General features: G+C 39.6%; 2 protein-coding genes across 4 annotated transcripts in view; both read left to right on the top strand.

Annotated features, from left to right (window-relative positions):
• Positions 1 to 3,076: 3,076 nt before the first annotated feature.
• On the top strand, positions 3,077 to 11,287 carry ap3s1 (adaptor related protein complex 3 subunit sigma 1). 2 transcript variants are annotated; one of them, XM_019887742.1, is made up of 7 exons: positions 3,077 to 3,398; positions 4,993 to 5,084; positions 5,172 to 5,283; positions 5,365 to 5,436; positions 6,251 to 6,358; positions 8,533 to 8,574; positions 10,517 to 10,603. In XM_019887742.1, the coding sequence occupies exons 1-6, from the start codon at positions 3,330 to 3,332 to the stop codon at positions 8,566 to 8,568; spliced, it is 489 nt and encodes a 162-aa protein (XP_019743301.1). In that variant the 5' UTR covers positions 3,077 to 3,329; the 3' UTR covers positions 8,569 to 8,574; positions 10,517 to 10,603. The 2 variants fall into 2 exon arrangements, with proteins under 2 accessions (XP_019743301.1, XP_019743296.1); XM_019887737.1 differs by lacking the exon at positions 8,533 to 8,574 and having other exon boundaries at positions 3,081 to 3,398; positions 10,517 to 11,287.
• A 736-nt stretch (positions 11,288 to 12,023) lies between these two features.
• commd10 (COMM domain containing 10) overlaps positions 12,024 to 15,305 on the top strand; it is a 43,407-nt gene continuing 40,125 nt past the window's right edge. For both annotated transcript variants that reach the window (XM_019887726.1, XM_019887720.1), the window contains exons 1-4: positions 12,024 to 12,169; positions 12,631 to 12,721; positions 14,038 to 14,148; positions 14,710 to 14,865. In XM_019887726.1, coding sequence (XP_019743285.1) covers positions 12,141 to 12,169; positions 12,631 to 12,721; positions 14,038 to 14,148; positions 14,710 to 14,865 — 387 coding nt within the window. In that variant the 5' untranslated portion in view covers positions 12,024 to 12,140. The remainder of the gene's footprint in view (positions 12,170 to 12,630; positions 12,722 to 14,037; positions 14,149 to 14,709; positions 14,866 to 15,305) is intronic.

Here is a 15,305-nt window from a genome sequence, read left to right as displayed (position 1 = left end):
TATATATATACAGTATAATGTGTATGTATGTATGTTTGTATTTTTTTTTTAAATGAAACAATACTTTTTGGGGGGGAGGCAAGCCGAGCCATCCTTTCAGCCTTGCATCCTCCAATTGTGAAAGTAAAACTATACTTTCTGTTTCTTTCTGACAGTCAAACTGAGAAGACTATTTCTTTGTAGAATATACAACCGGAAACCTGTTTGCCTCATCAGGCCTGCAAGGCTGGTGGGGTAGGTGATGGAATAGGAAAAAAAAACAACCTCAGATTAATTTTGGACAATCATGCAGAGCGAAAAAGAGACTGATCTTGTCACGGCATATCAACTCTCTTGCTGTACTCCATTTTATCATGATGTTCTCAGGAGTTGTGGACGACAAACACATCGCGCGTTCAAATTCGAGCCATTTTTTTTAAATAAACAGGCCATTAGTCTCTGTTGCTATTTCCTCCGTAGGCCAACATAATCTGAATTCTGGTTGTTTGTCAATATAACAGATCAAATCAATGCAATATTGTTCGGTTGTAGTTTTGAATCAAGTGTTATCAAACGATGTAAACGTGCAGAATTTTGCTCTTTGTGCCCCTACCCCTCCCCTCTCCAGTTTTAAACCCGCGATGCCACATCATCAGACCTCAGCCGTTATACTCCACCTTGTGGCCGACAACATCACTCGGTTACTTTTCAATACCATAACATCTCGACTGGAATGATCATTTAAACTGGAATTTGACTTCCCCAAGAATAACTGGAAAAACAAAACTTTGTGTCAATTAGTGAATGAAATTGTGCTTGTAGTGGTTCATCATGGGAATGAAATTAGTTACAATAAGATCTATATTTTGTTGTTCTACTTCTTCCTTTCATAACTTTGCTGCTGTGAATTGGGAATTTCTCCATTGCGAGACTAATAAAGGTTTTCTTATTATTATCTTAATATTGAGAGCTGGCAAAGAAAATGGAAAAAAGAGAGATAAAAAAAGTGAGTAATGTCAATATTTTTTAGATCGTTTGTTCTCTAAGCATGCCTCACTGAATATTGATATTTGTTTTCTTATTGATTATTGTCTAATTTACGTTTTTTAATGCATGTACTCGTTTAAAGTATTGTGCTTCGAACTTCTGGAATGCAGCGTATCCGCTAAAAGTGAAAGCAAAACACCTTTCAGTTTCTTTTTGACGACCCCGGTCTGGAAATAGCTGGCCTGCCGGGAAATTACATAAACCCCCACCCAAAGTGTTGGTACAATGAGGCCAATTCCTTTGACGTTCAATATAAGACAATAAATCAACATTTTATCTTCCATATGATTGTATTTACATCTGCATGGAATATATGACTTACAATATATTAATAATAGTCATTTACAATGAAATGTCACATTTTTAGGTGGCTACTGCATCAAGTCTGTGACCCACTGCCATCAACAAACAGTGGCATTCTTTTTTTTTTTGTGTGATGCTTTTCCAGAGTTTGGGTTGGTCTCCTCTTGAACAGGTGAAATGCATGCTCTGCAGGGTTGAAAACTGGAGGTAGACTTGGGCAGTCTAAAACCGTAGTTAAGTATTCCTATGTTTTGTGACATTTTTGTGTGGTATTTACTGTGTGTGATTTCTCGAATGAAAATAGGTGCCTTGGCTCAATAAAGATTGATATCATTTCATATTCATAATTTGCGGTTAAACCCAAATCGTTTGAGTTGTGACTCGTCTGCTGTCAAACCAACACCGCAGGATGATTGAATAAACTACTGGTATTTTGTTTCCTTTTCACCTCTGAAGTGTCACATCATCAAACATTAGTTGTACTTGTACTCCACCTTGTGGCTGACTGCGTCATTCAGCTTTACGTTGGGGAGCTTTAACATTTTACTGTTGGCAACACAGTTGTCTTCATAAGTTTACATACCCTCGGGCAGTGGTTCTCAAATGGGGTACTCGTAACCCTTGAGGTACTTGAATATGCACTTTAAGATATTTCGAAAAAGTAGCAATGCAAAAAAAAAAAAAAAAAATACAACCCCCCCCAACTTGATCACAGAAGTTGCCTGCTTGCAACCAAGAATGACAGATCCTCAGTGAAGCCCAAGCGTTTCACTGAAATTTCTCACTAGATTTCTCACGCAATAATAATAATAATAATAATAATAACATTTTTTTTCCAGTAGAACGATGCTATATTCAGTGATGCCAGTTGGTGAGGTTGTGTCTCTTTCATTGTTAAACAATATTTAAATAAAGAATAGCTCCTTAGTATTATCCCAAATGTAGATTTGTATTTTTATGTTCACAAATATTTATTCATATTGGAGTTAATAATTAACTTAAACTTAACTTTCTTTTAGTTAGATCTTTTTTTTCCAAATAGTTATCGGATTCCACTACAAATGGAGTTCCAAAGTTTAATAAATCAGAAACTGATGGCACAGCACTCTGTTTTAACTCTTTCTTTTCAGACCAAAATGTTTTGGGCAGGTTAGGGTGTAGTTGTCTGTAAAATATTTTACAGGGGGTACATTAATGAAATAAGGATGAGAACAGCCCAAGGGGAATAATCATCAGATTCCAAACAGCAATTTCAAATAACAATGTTCATATTCATATCCTATGCAAAACAAACACTCAGATGTAATCAAATCACATTGAAAAGTTAGAGTACGTATTTTTTTTTAGATATTGTAAATGAAGCATCCCCACCAAGCGCTCAAGTTTGCCACATACAATATGGCGTTGACCTAAACGTATCTACTTTGCAAAATACAACATGACATTGGCCTAAAAGTTCGTGTCAGAGCACAAGATGATCTGTTATTATATGTTGATGACATGGATAATTTTGTATCCTGCGAGAGCTGCGCATTCCCAGACTGAACAGAACCTCCGTGGGTAATTGACGTTTGCATGTTATTTCTTCACAATGAACTTTGTTCAGAAGTACTCGATTAAAAAGCACTTTTTTTACTTCATAAAACATTTCTGAAGAGTGGTCAATGCCGTTGAGTGTAAGGAGAGTTTGGCGGCCGGGATATGTTTTGACCCTTCTTGGTTGCCCTAGTGAGCAGGTAGCGGAGCGGCGAGGGAGGGGGAGGAGCGTTTTCCTTGACGTGGACGCTCATTTCCGTAAAGAGACGATGGAGCAATAGTGGCGTGGCGAGTCCAAGCGATCACCACATTAACCTTAAATCGAGACGGGATTTGGCCGTCAATCCCTCGGCTGTGTTTGGGTTCACGGGAGTCATACGCGGACTGATCCCTTTCTGCTCCCGCCCCGCCCGTAGCCTCCTCCTTCTCCTCCTCCTCCTCCTCCCCCCAGCTCAGCAACAATCATGATAAAAGCCATTTTAATATTCAATAACCACGGCAAGCCGAGGCTGTCCAAATTCTACGAACATTACGTGAGTAAGCGTTTACATTGTTCGTAGAATGACTTTACATCTCTACATTACACTGTACTTTGACGGGATGCCTGGGGATTTGCATCTCTCGGCAGCCGAGCCACGGGGGAAAATTTGTTCGGTTCAATCTGGTTCGACTAAACGTGAATTACAGAACGTGTTCAACCTGAACTGTCTTATGTGTGTTCGTGTGCGCACGGATTTGTCAGTGCGCGCGCGCGCCCCATTATTGCTCAGTTGACTGATTGTGTCATATGACCTGAGAGACGCCCTTGTGAGGCACTCTTGCCTTCAGCATGCAAAACATTTTTCCTCTTTTTTGTTTGAACTGAAATTGACGAGGCAGAAAGGGGACAGAGATAATGTTAAATTGATTGTTTTATTTCTTTACTGTAGGAAGCTTATCTATCTATCTATCTATCTATCTATCTATCTATCTATCTATCTATCTATCTATCTGTCAGTACTGTGGGTAAAAAGCGAATCGCGGAGAGTCTCTGTTGCAACAAAAATTATGCTGGTGCATACGACGTGACTTTTCTCTCTCTGTCTTTTGGTCAACTGCCTCACATGAGTTCTATTTGTGTGTTTTTTCATTCTTAGTTCCTATCAAAAATGCAGTGCAAAAGGAGGCGGGAGTGTTGCACAGAAACATAATACAGTATATCGAGACGTGCACAAGTGCTCTGGTTTCCTTATCGAGAAACAGTGTTTTCAGGAACCTCAACAGTATTGTACTGAATTATTATTATTTTTTTATATTGACCCACAAACAACAGGGCATCATTTTCAATGAGTAAGCGAGTTGTCCTCGCTGATGTTGTGAAAATATCGTCAGTAAAACTAGAGTTGAAGAGTTCATGTAATTCAAATCAGCATTGCAATCTAAAAAAACGCAGTGTTCAAATCGCACACCCTGCAGTTTTATAAAAGAAAATGTGCTTTATTTTGGTCGGTTGGTTAGGTTATTTTCCATACAGAATATTTTCTTGGTTTTGTTTATTGTCTTGATAATGAGTGCAGTGTTGGAGTAGTGCACTCCACATGTTTACATAGCAGTGTTTCACAAAATATGAAAAGTTCAAGAAACTCTTTCATATTCATTTATGGTTCGTTTGCCTTTTTTTTTTCAATACACTTAACCTATTGAGGGGAAAAAATAGCTAATTCGATTCATTTTCTAAATCATTCAGCACGACCTGACAACAGAACGTTTGAATTCAGCCACGTCGCTCGGTGTTCAGCGGGCCATGGTTCCATGCCTCAAGATTTATGACCCATTGGAAAGATTCTTATTTTTCACTGTGATCCTGGCCCGAAACTCTCGCTTCTGTTCAGGATTCCCAAGTGAAGATAACAGCTTTCAATTGCGGCGCAGCAAGCTGAAATCCTGGCCTACGTGGCCCCGGGGCGAGCGTGTTTGATTTAATATGACAAAAGCAAACAGCAGAGGAGGACTCAGACTTTGCCGTTCGGTTTGTTTGAAATGACATAAGGAAGACAAATGAAATTGTCTGCTGGTGGTAATAAAAAAAAAAAAAAAGTACCTCGGTGATGTGATATTCACTTTTTGTTTCCCCCGCTGCTCGTACAGAGTGAAGACACCGAGCAACAAATCATCAGGGAAACCTTCCACTTGGTCTCCAAAAGAGATGAGAATGTCTGCAATTTTCTGGAAGGTGGAATGTAAGTGGCAACAAGATCCCACGGTGGCAACCACGTAGAGCTTCGCTTGGTGTCAAATGATGTTTGGCCATATTTGCCCTGTGTCAGGTTGATCGGCGGATCCGACTACAAGCTGATCTACAGACACTATGCCACGTTGTACTTTGTGTTCTGCGTGGACTCCTCAGAGAGTGAACTAGGAATTTTAGACTTAATACAGGTATAAAGAAAAAAAAAAGGCATATTTGCTGTCTTTGGTTTTTCATGTTGCCATCAGTTGCATTTTTTTCCCCCTTTTCAGGTATTTGTGGAAACGCTGGACAAATGCTTCGAGAATGTCTGCGAACTTGACCTCATTTTCCACGTAGACAAGGTAGGAAATGCCATGCCATTGTTGTGCAATCATTTCCAACTTGGACGAACCGATCAAATTCCTTCTCCTTGGCACCGCCATTATAATCAGTTCAGTCATTGTTAAATTGAGTCAGAAAGTAATTGAGGAAATTAGTGATGTTCGATATCACTATTTTTAAGACCCTATAGTGTAAGTAGAGAGTCGCTGAAGGTGGAGCAGTACAGTCGCCTAACTTGTGAGCGGTTCCCACTCAGTGACGGTGTGAATGTGGATGTAAATGGTTGTTTGTCTCTCTATGTGCCTTGCGACTGACTGACGACCAGTTCAAGGTGCAGTCTGCCTTCCGCCTGAAGTCAGTTTGGAATAGGCTCCAGCACCCCTCGCGACCCTGTTCAGGATAAGCCGTGTTGAAAATGGATAGGTAGTATAAGTATTCACTCTTGAAAACTGACCAGTAGTACAAAGTACCGATACCGCTTGTGTATTTGATGCATACAGTTTCAATTAACACAATGAGAGATAATTGCGAACACTTGATAATTTGCCAATGTTTCAAATCAAAGCAGGCGACCGCCAGCTCCGAGTGAGGAGGGCTTACTCGACGTTGCTGGCTGGTGTCGACAGCCTCCATAAATAATCGATACCTTGAAATAAGGCTGGCACTGGTACTCACCCATGCCTAGAGGAAATTCACAATAATATCCCTTTGTTTGAAAAAAGGGGGTGTTTTTTTGTAATGAGATGTTAATTTATCTGCACTTGATTATTAATTGTGGCACGGTGTTTATTACATTTAAAAAAAAAATGCTTTATTGGACTGTCCCGCATTCAGGTTCACAACATTCTGGCAGAGATGGTGATGGGCGGGATGGTGCTGGAGACCAACATGAACGAGATCATCACTCAGGTGGACGCCCAAAACAAGATGGAGAAGTCTGAGGTAAGCGCGCCCTAGCCCGCCGGCCTGCCCTTCCGTCTGGCTCTTCTACGAGGGGATGGTATGCAGGCATGCGTGTATGCTGCACCCTGCATGCGACTCTCCAGTGACCTTGTGATGCTCCCGACATGATCCTGGGTGTTTGCGCTCTCTCTTCCTCGTTCGTTTTTCTCGCTGCTGCACTGCTTTATATACAGATCGACACTCTGCCATTCATACGGACCTAACTCTTCCATCTTTCCAGATGATCATTGAGTCTCTAAATCATCCTCTTTTTTGTTTTCTTTCTTTTTTGAAGAGGAGCACACATATGAAATAGGGCAGTGAGCAAGAAAGTCCCTGGGTGGGTTCTGTCCCGTGCGAGCCCAGCCTTTTGTAAAATAGCATTCATGCACAGGTGATATAGCAAATGGGTGGATGGACACTGAAACACGATGTCCATGATGCAGCGATTTTTATTATTATTATTTTTTTTGTGTGTGTTTTGTACCAACTGTGAACCGAGATATCTGCTGCTTCAATTTTCATGCAGCCTACAGAGGAATTATGGTCACATTGAAAAGGAAAAAAAAAATAAAGATAAGAAAAGTCATATTTTTACTACAAGGTGCATATTTTCAGGCTTTTACTCATGTTTTCAGGATTTTAGTTATCATATTGTGAGTGTGAAATTATAGTCTCAAAGCAGTTGTGTGTTGTTAGTATGAAACGTTGTGTAATTATATCATAGATTTTTGTCTGAATATTATTATTATTATAATTTTATCTTCTATTTGAGATTAAAATTGCGTATTACAAGAATAAAGCCATATTTTTGAGAAAAAAAACATCTTCGAGATAAAAAGTCAGTTATTATCAAGATTGAGATTTCTAAAAAGTCATATTCTGAAAAGATTTTCTATATCATTTAGAAAAATGTCATATTTTCAAGATTAATCATGATATTCCAAAAAGAAAGTTGCATATTTACGAGAAGTTTTTTAAAAGATTTTTTTACAAGATTAAAAAGTTTTATATTTTTGTGGAAAAAAAACATTTTCAGGGGTAAAAAGTCACATATTTTTAAGATTAACATTGTGATATTTTTTTGTGATAATTTTGTATATTTTCAATATAAAGTTGTATATTTTTGAGAAAATGTCATATCACTGAGATCCCTCACTGTGATGAAAATTTATGAGAATAAAAAGTTTTTGGTAATTTCTTTTACAATGTAAACGTGCATCTTTCCGCGATTAAAAAAAATATTTTTGATATTAAAATCCAAATGTGGAAGTGAAGATATATACTTTCAAGATAAAAAGTAATATATTTATGAGACTGAAGTTTTATTCGTACAAGAAAAAAAACTGTATTTTTGTGACTTAAATTAAATGTTGTGAAGGGAAAAAAAGTCCAAGTCACCCAGAAACATTTAGATTTTTGTGAAACACCACAGTTTCAGTGTTGCTCTTTTTTTTCTGTCTTGTGATTTTCTGTGTGGCCCTAATACTCTGTTAGAAATTGAGAATGAGGATTACGGTTAGACAAGCAGCCGGAGACAATTTTATGAAATCATTCCCTTGTTTCCCTTTTGCGATGCGAAATGCAGACCGGATGTCATAACATCAAGCGACGCATTGCCGAGTAGCACGCTTCTCGAATTGACTGACATCTGCTGTGTGCTCCCATTTACTCGTGATAATTGAATTGGCACTCTTTTAACCTGAGCTGCAGTTTCTGTTTTTTAATCCGACAGATTATTATTATTATTATATATTTTTTTAAACGCTCGATTGCTGTTCTGTAAGAAGAGTTTCATCTGAGCTGCTCTCGTCTCTCCCCTCTGGGACCTACCCTAGACCACACTTAGTCTCTCACTCGCACGCTAATTTAAAACGACACCGTCCGTTTCGACAGTAGGCAGCTAGCGGGAGAGTAAGGAATGTGCTGTTTAATGAGCCTGACGAAGACTAATGTCTTGGCACAGGTCCTCCATAAGCTGGTGTGTGTTTAGTTGGACCGTTTTGGATCAAAACTTGGTGGTCTACGATAGGTCCTCTCACTTATTTTTATTTATTTATTTCCCCCCCTGTGCAGATAAACTGTAATTACTTTAACCTGCTTTAACATTCGTCATTCCTCTTTTCCCCCCTGACCCTGTCTAGTTCTTTCCATTCTTCTCTCTCTCTTTACAGACGTTTATCTTTCAGTCTACCAGGCAGGACAGGTAGACGCAGGTACTGCTAAAATCTACCACCAAGTACTGTAACTCTAACTGAAGTTTCCTCTCCCCTTTCCGCCTCCACCTCTTCCTCTTCCTCTTTGAGTTTCTCCATACGGACCCACCCCATAAAAAAATATGTCAAATAACTTCACTAACATGCACTAGGAATCTTTCAGGACAGACCCCAAAATGTCTTTGTCTTGGGCTGAAACGAAATGATATCTCTGCTTCGAAACTTTGCTGTCATCATTTTCCCACGTAGACTAATCTCACACCACTCTGTGTAGAAATAAGTTGGCACTCTGGCGGTGAGTCAGGAGGAAAGAATATGTAAAAGAAAAATGTCCAAACTTTGGAATCCTTTCACAAAATACAGTGTGATGCAGAACTAACTAACATATGAGAACGACATGTTTTGCCAACGTAAGTTATCAATGTTAGCTCATTTAATAGAGCCTAACACCGCTAGTTAAAATGGATTGTAATGCCCCCACATTGGTCAAGAACAGACGCAGCCAAAAGTACACTTCCGAAGAATAGACAGGTAATACGCGCATTCGTACACAAGCAGCTCGGGGCATCACTGATGTCCGGGCACTTAACATGCAGACAGGCTAACGAGTTAGCCTGTTAACAGCCAGCTGCTAGCTTGAGCTCACAACAGCCAACTCTACATTCTTATTTGGCAACACCCTGATCACTCAAAACATTACAAATAATAATAAATCTTGAGTCATTCTACAATTACGTCCCATTCGAAAGGATTTCAACAGTCGGTACCATGACGCCAAATGTCATCGACTGGGCCTGTGTGCCGAGCGCACGCATGACCACGGCTCCATGGGAAAGTGAGCCGAGTGGGGGAACGTACATTCCTAACATGGCAGATCCCGAGCAATGAATGTGCAGCTTTGTTCACAAGTGACCGGTCACTTTTGGGTCTGTCTTGCGTAAAAGATTCGCAATGGGGGGAATCTCAATTTGCAGTGATTCTCAAATTTGGATGATGAGGAATTCTTTTTTTTTTTTTTTTTCCATCAACAAACCTCTAAGTCAGTGATTCCCAATCACTGTGCCGCAGCACATTGGTGTAACTTGATAGACTGTCAGGTCTGCCGTGGAAGATTTTTTTTGTTGTTGTTAAAAATATCATCATTCATCTATCTATGCCATGTATAGTGACAGCCAGAACAGTTCAGTTTTATATAAAGCAGTAGTTTAGTCAAGAATTTTTTTATGCGATGTGTTCGATGTGCCCCCACTGGTCCAAACAGGGAAACACTGCTATAAATTCTTCCAGTTGAGACTCACTGTGTTAGAGTGACTTGCCACCTCTGTCCACAGAGCAGATCTTCCAGTCCGTCTAGTTGAGTGCTAGCTTTACAACTCCCGCCCATGTCCCCATGTCATCAATATCCACCTGTTTTTAACTGCAGTCTTTTTGTTCCTGCATCCACAAAAAAATGCAGGTAGCTGGCAAATAAGCGCTGTATAACATCCAATGTAATACTGTCTAATGACCCCCCCCCCCACCCCCACCTCCGCATTTCATTCAAAACACTATCCCTTTTCAGTCTTCACTTCCAAACCCATAACCCAATTCTGTCTTTGGGCCTCTCAAGAGTCCGGTGGGTTCACTCTGAGCAATGCTTGACCAACGTCCCACTCCAGTTCATCCAAAGTAGTGAATGACTCTCACAGTGGATTCAAAATTGGCTCTGGTTGGGTTGTACCAACATAGCACCGCAAACTGCATGTGCATCCGACGCTATGACGGCATCTGAATGTACATAACGCACACGCGTGTCATGGTAGTCTTCGGTGCTTTGGCATTGTGTCAACAGTCTTGTCGAGTAATGTGTAGTGGTTATTTTTGTCTCTCGTGTCCACCGTTGAATGTAACTGTTTGATGATGCATTGTGTAATCCTGATAATGTGTGTCTATGTGTGCACAGGCTGGTATTGCAGGAGCGCCCGCTCGTGCCGTATCAGCAGTAAAGAACATGAACCTCCCGGAAATGCCCAGAAACATCAACATTGGCGACATCAGCATCAAAGTGCCAAATTTGCCATCCTTCAAATAGCGGCACTCCGATGACCCGCTGCCTGGAGATGTCGCCCAATGTTTAAACGTGATGCAATCTGTTTACCATAACCTCTTACTAACTTGTTTTATCCAATCATGGAAGTACTGTGTGATTTAAAAAAAAAAAAAAAACATCTTGGTCTGCTTTGTTTTGCTCAGAAAATTATTTTATGCATTTGTTGTTCTGTTACAATTTTTTTTAAAATGAATTATCTATTCTGTTGAAAAATAAAGTATTTATTTGTGCACGGTACATTCCTACTCCCCTCATGACGTTCAGCTGCTAAAGCCATCTCAGTCCAACTGAAGTCATTTCACCAACTCGAGTGTTTACTTACTTTCTGAGAAGATATGAAGATTGATTGAAGTGTTGTAAGTTGCTTATGCCAAAAAAAAAAAAAAAAGTAATGGGAACAGTCAGGATCAATAGTGTTGGAAAATGCATCCTTTGCAGTGCGTGTGAAACCAAACAAAACTTTGAAGATTATAATATTGCTGATTGCTGTCTCACAGAATTCTGATCATCTATCCTCAATTTATATTTTGTCTCTGTTGAAATGATTAGTTTTCTGTTAATTTTATTCTGCTCATGAATTTTGCCTGCCTCTTCTTTTACTACACAATAAACAGTTGAAACTGACAAGCTTGTTTTCACTTTTTTTTTCTTTTTTGGTCACCCTTATGCTAAATACACTCTACCAGTTTTAACAGTGTCCCTGTCTGGTCCTAATGCCAGACAGGCTAAAATGATTTGATTACAAACCTAATTCCAATGACATTGGGATGTTGAGTTAAAGAAATAAAAAAAGAATACAATGATTTACAAATCATGTTTGACCTATATTTAACTGAATGTACTTCAAAGACAATCTGTCATTTACATATATCATTTACATTGTTGCGAGTGAAGAGACGTACCTGAAAAATTTTGACAAAAAGTTATTTTAAAACAAAGTTAGGTGCTTAGGTCTTTATTATTGTTTCAGTGAACAAAAGTTTACGACAATCCATACAGCCATAGAAAGTTAGGGCCAAAAAAGGGTCACCACGACGCTATTGATTGAATTATTAGGCAATTAGCAGTTTTATTTTAGGCACCCCTTTTCCTATAAGCAGGTCGTAAAATTGTAGGATTTTCAATCACGCTTTCCGTTTTGCTTGTTCATTTGCGGTTTCCGTAGTTACGTTTTCAGAAAGTCATATTGCGCAATTTTACGCAATACACGATTAAAAAAAATAATTAATAATACACACCTATTCGTTTATTATTATTTTAAATGAGTAAAATAGTTATAAAAGCCGAATTTAAACTTAAATTATTGCTTTTATTACATTTATTCGACGTATCACACTTCCGGATCCTGAGGCATCCTTGCGCAGCGTTGACAGTCACGAAAGCATCTTGTGACACCAGGAAGAAAGTGACTACAAATATAGGATGCCGTGACTCCTTTGCCACTTTGGTTCTCATCCCTGTATTTGCTGGGAGTACAATGGCTTCAATTATTAAAGAAACACAGAGGTTTGTTGTCGCTTTTCCTCTCCACTTCAGATTCCGAATTGAAGAGCAACGCCAGTCGTAGCTAGCCTTCAAGCTATCAAATCAAACATATCAGTGGCTTTACTACAACAAAGTCCAACGTTCCATATGTCATGAAACGTGATAGCTCAACATGTGCACTGCACTTAAAACGGAACATAAGTAGACAGTCTGTAGATGAATAAAAACCAGCACGACATAACGGGGATGTGCTGACTCTCCATGCCCGCTTTGCTTAGCTCCGGATAATTATGTTGTATCATACCATGCTTCGATCTCACAACACGAGTATCCCCAAACCCATTTCTCCATTGTCATGAATTGAAATACTCAAATTTTCAGCATGTCTACCCCGCGCCACTCTTGCGGCTACAAAAGATCCCAGCACTGTGCATAGTACTCCCAACATCATCCATGCTGGCTTCTTGCCTTTTTCTAATCAGCATCAAGGAAGCGGTGACTCTCATCAATGCCATAGACGTGAACAAGTTCTCCAGATTGATCTCTCGCATCATCCAAAAGCTTCATCTGAAGGTATGATCAGCTCAATATGGAATTCATGTCAACAGACAAGTGACTTTTGGCACTGCTACCTTTAGTATTAGTACAGGCAATGATTGAATCAGCGGCCTTCTCTTCCAGCCTACCCACTGTCAGAGTTAACTTAAGGTCTAATATTTGACAAATTGACTTTTGTTAATTTATCCCCGACAGTCTATCCTCACCATTGTCGTGTTTGTTCTAGCTGCACTGGTTCCGCTATATGTAGATGAATATTATATGTTTTTTTCCCCCCTGTCTAATCAGATTTCAGCCTCTATGTGTTGCCATTTCAATCTAATCTTCAGAATCAGTAGTGATGGTCCATGTGAGTGACAGCCGTCACACCTCCCAGGGTGGAGGCTTCTCAAGAGGAAACATTGGCGCTTAAAAAAAAAAAAAAAGTAAATAAATAAAAGAATTAAAATAAGTACATAAATAAATTATTGAAAATACAAGCTAAAAAGATGTGCCTTAAGCCTCTTCTTAAAAACATCAACAGTCTCTGTGGAACTAATGTTTATTCCATCGCTGGGAACCAAAATGGCTGAATGGAGCCTCACCATATGTTTTGGTCCTCACCCTAAGAATATTTAAAAAGCCAGTGCCAGAGGACCTCCGGATCTGCGATGGTTGACATGGTAAAAGCAGGTCAGATAAATAAGATTGCCCAAGACTGTTAAGACATTTTTTAACTAATAAAAGCACCTTTACATCAATCCTAAAACACAACTTTTTTGTCTTTTTGTTTTCCTTGTGTGTCACGCTAAGCTGTTTTGGACTGTTTTTATTGTTTTGGACTGAGACATTCTTTGGCAGGGAGTATTGGCACTTGTTGTGTGCGCCTTCACTGACAGCCTGTTTTCAGACAGATCCCTTGTTTTACACGTTCCACTCTTTTTGTGTTGTGCTGGGTTGTTTGTACTATTGCAGCGTTTTGGCTTTGGATTTTTAATGAGCAGGGATTATTGGGGCTGTAGGACTTTTGCAGTTACTGTGTGTCTGTGTTCCTACGACCACGAGGAGCTTTGAGTTTGTACCAAAATGGAGTCAGCCACTGTCCATTTGGCGAAGAACACACACATACTGCGGTTCCATGTCCAGATTTTGCATTTAAGACACATTTTTGCTCAAGATCCAAGATTTAGGAATTAATGCGTTCAAGATTTAAGGTCCCATAATCGATGTGGTCAAAGCCACATTCATCCTTTTTAAAATGTCAGTGTTATTAAGATGGCGCCCCATAAATATCTTAAAATAACTTCATGGTGGGCTGGATGCTAATCATCTACTTTGGCTTTTCTTTGCAGGGAGAACGAACATTTAGCAAAGAGGAAGAGGAAAAACTTCAAACGGCTCTTTCACTGGACAAACAGGCTCTCAACTTAGTCCTGGAAACGTCCGCTTTCATTCTTGAGCAGGTAAGGGACGGTCATGTGACATCTGTTTTACCACATTAGTGTTAATAAATTGTAAGAATGTGCATTTGTATTTTAATGAAAAAAATCAAAACTCTATATTATTGCTGAAAATGTACAGTAATGTCATAATTGAATAGAAATTCACAGAGTTCACGGCACTGCTCATTCTGGTCGGCCGACCTTGGCTACCTGGTGGCAGGCAGGCTTAGAGACAGACAGATATACACTACTATTAATTGAGACGTCCCAACTCCTCTCAACTCATCAGTACAGCAGTAAAATTAGTCACCACTGTATGTTTAAATGTAATTCATAGTAATATGTTATGTAATGGCCAGTGAATTAAAGAGTCTAAATTGTCCTGAGGTTTGAATGTGTGTGTCAATGCTTGTTAGAATTGTTTATGAGTGAAAAGTTGCCCACATTAATATTTTATGAACAATGCTGGAGGAGTTTTAGTTTTGGCGACACATGCAATGTTCACATTTGTCCAGCAGGGTTCACTGTTGCACTTTCGCTGCCGACTTGAGTCATTCTCACCCTTGTTTGGCTCCCATTTAGGCGGTGTACCATAATGCGAAGCCATCCTCCCTGCAGCAGCAGCTTCAGGGGATCAGCATGAACCCCGATAAGGCCGAAGCGTTCTCTCAAGCGTGGTCCACCTCTGGCCCTGAGCTGGTGGACCGACTAAAGCGCAATATCTTTGCCCCCAAGAAGGTGAGATCCTGAGAAAAGAACAGATTTTTTTTTTTTCATAAATCTATCAGAGATTTTCGATAAAATTTTCAGGAAACCTGAAATAATGTAAATAACCAACAGATTCAGTGACTCAAGGTGACTGCTTTCATTTTAGGGCTGCAACTAACCATTATTCTAATAATCGATGAATCTGTCGATTATTTTCATTTTGCTTTATCCACACCTTTAATTGCTGCATTACTTAAAGCATACTCAGGGAGGACGGAATCGCATACACGTCATTTGCTTGCTGCACAGCAACATGCTGTAATTCAGGATGCCTTGACAACGTAGGAACTTGTGCCGCTTCATCATTTTTCTTTGATCATGATGCTTTCATGGTCGTGAGAAGCCAAAATAGAGGCAAGCGCGTAGTTTCCGTTTCACTCACATTAGTTGGGATAGGCTCCCGGCTCACC

This window comes from Hippocampus comes, unplaced genomic scaffold (genome assembly GCF_001891065.2).
Source record: "Hippocampus comes isolate QL1 unplaced genomic scaffold, H_comes_QL1_v1.1 scaffold155, whole genome shotgun sequence".
Lineage (NCBI taxonomy): Eukaryota > Metazoa > Chordata > Actinopteri > Syngnathiformes > Syngnathidae > Hippocampus > Hippocampus comes.
This window is presented reverse-complemented; position numbering and strand designations above follow the sequence as displayed.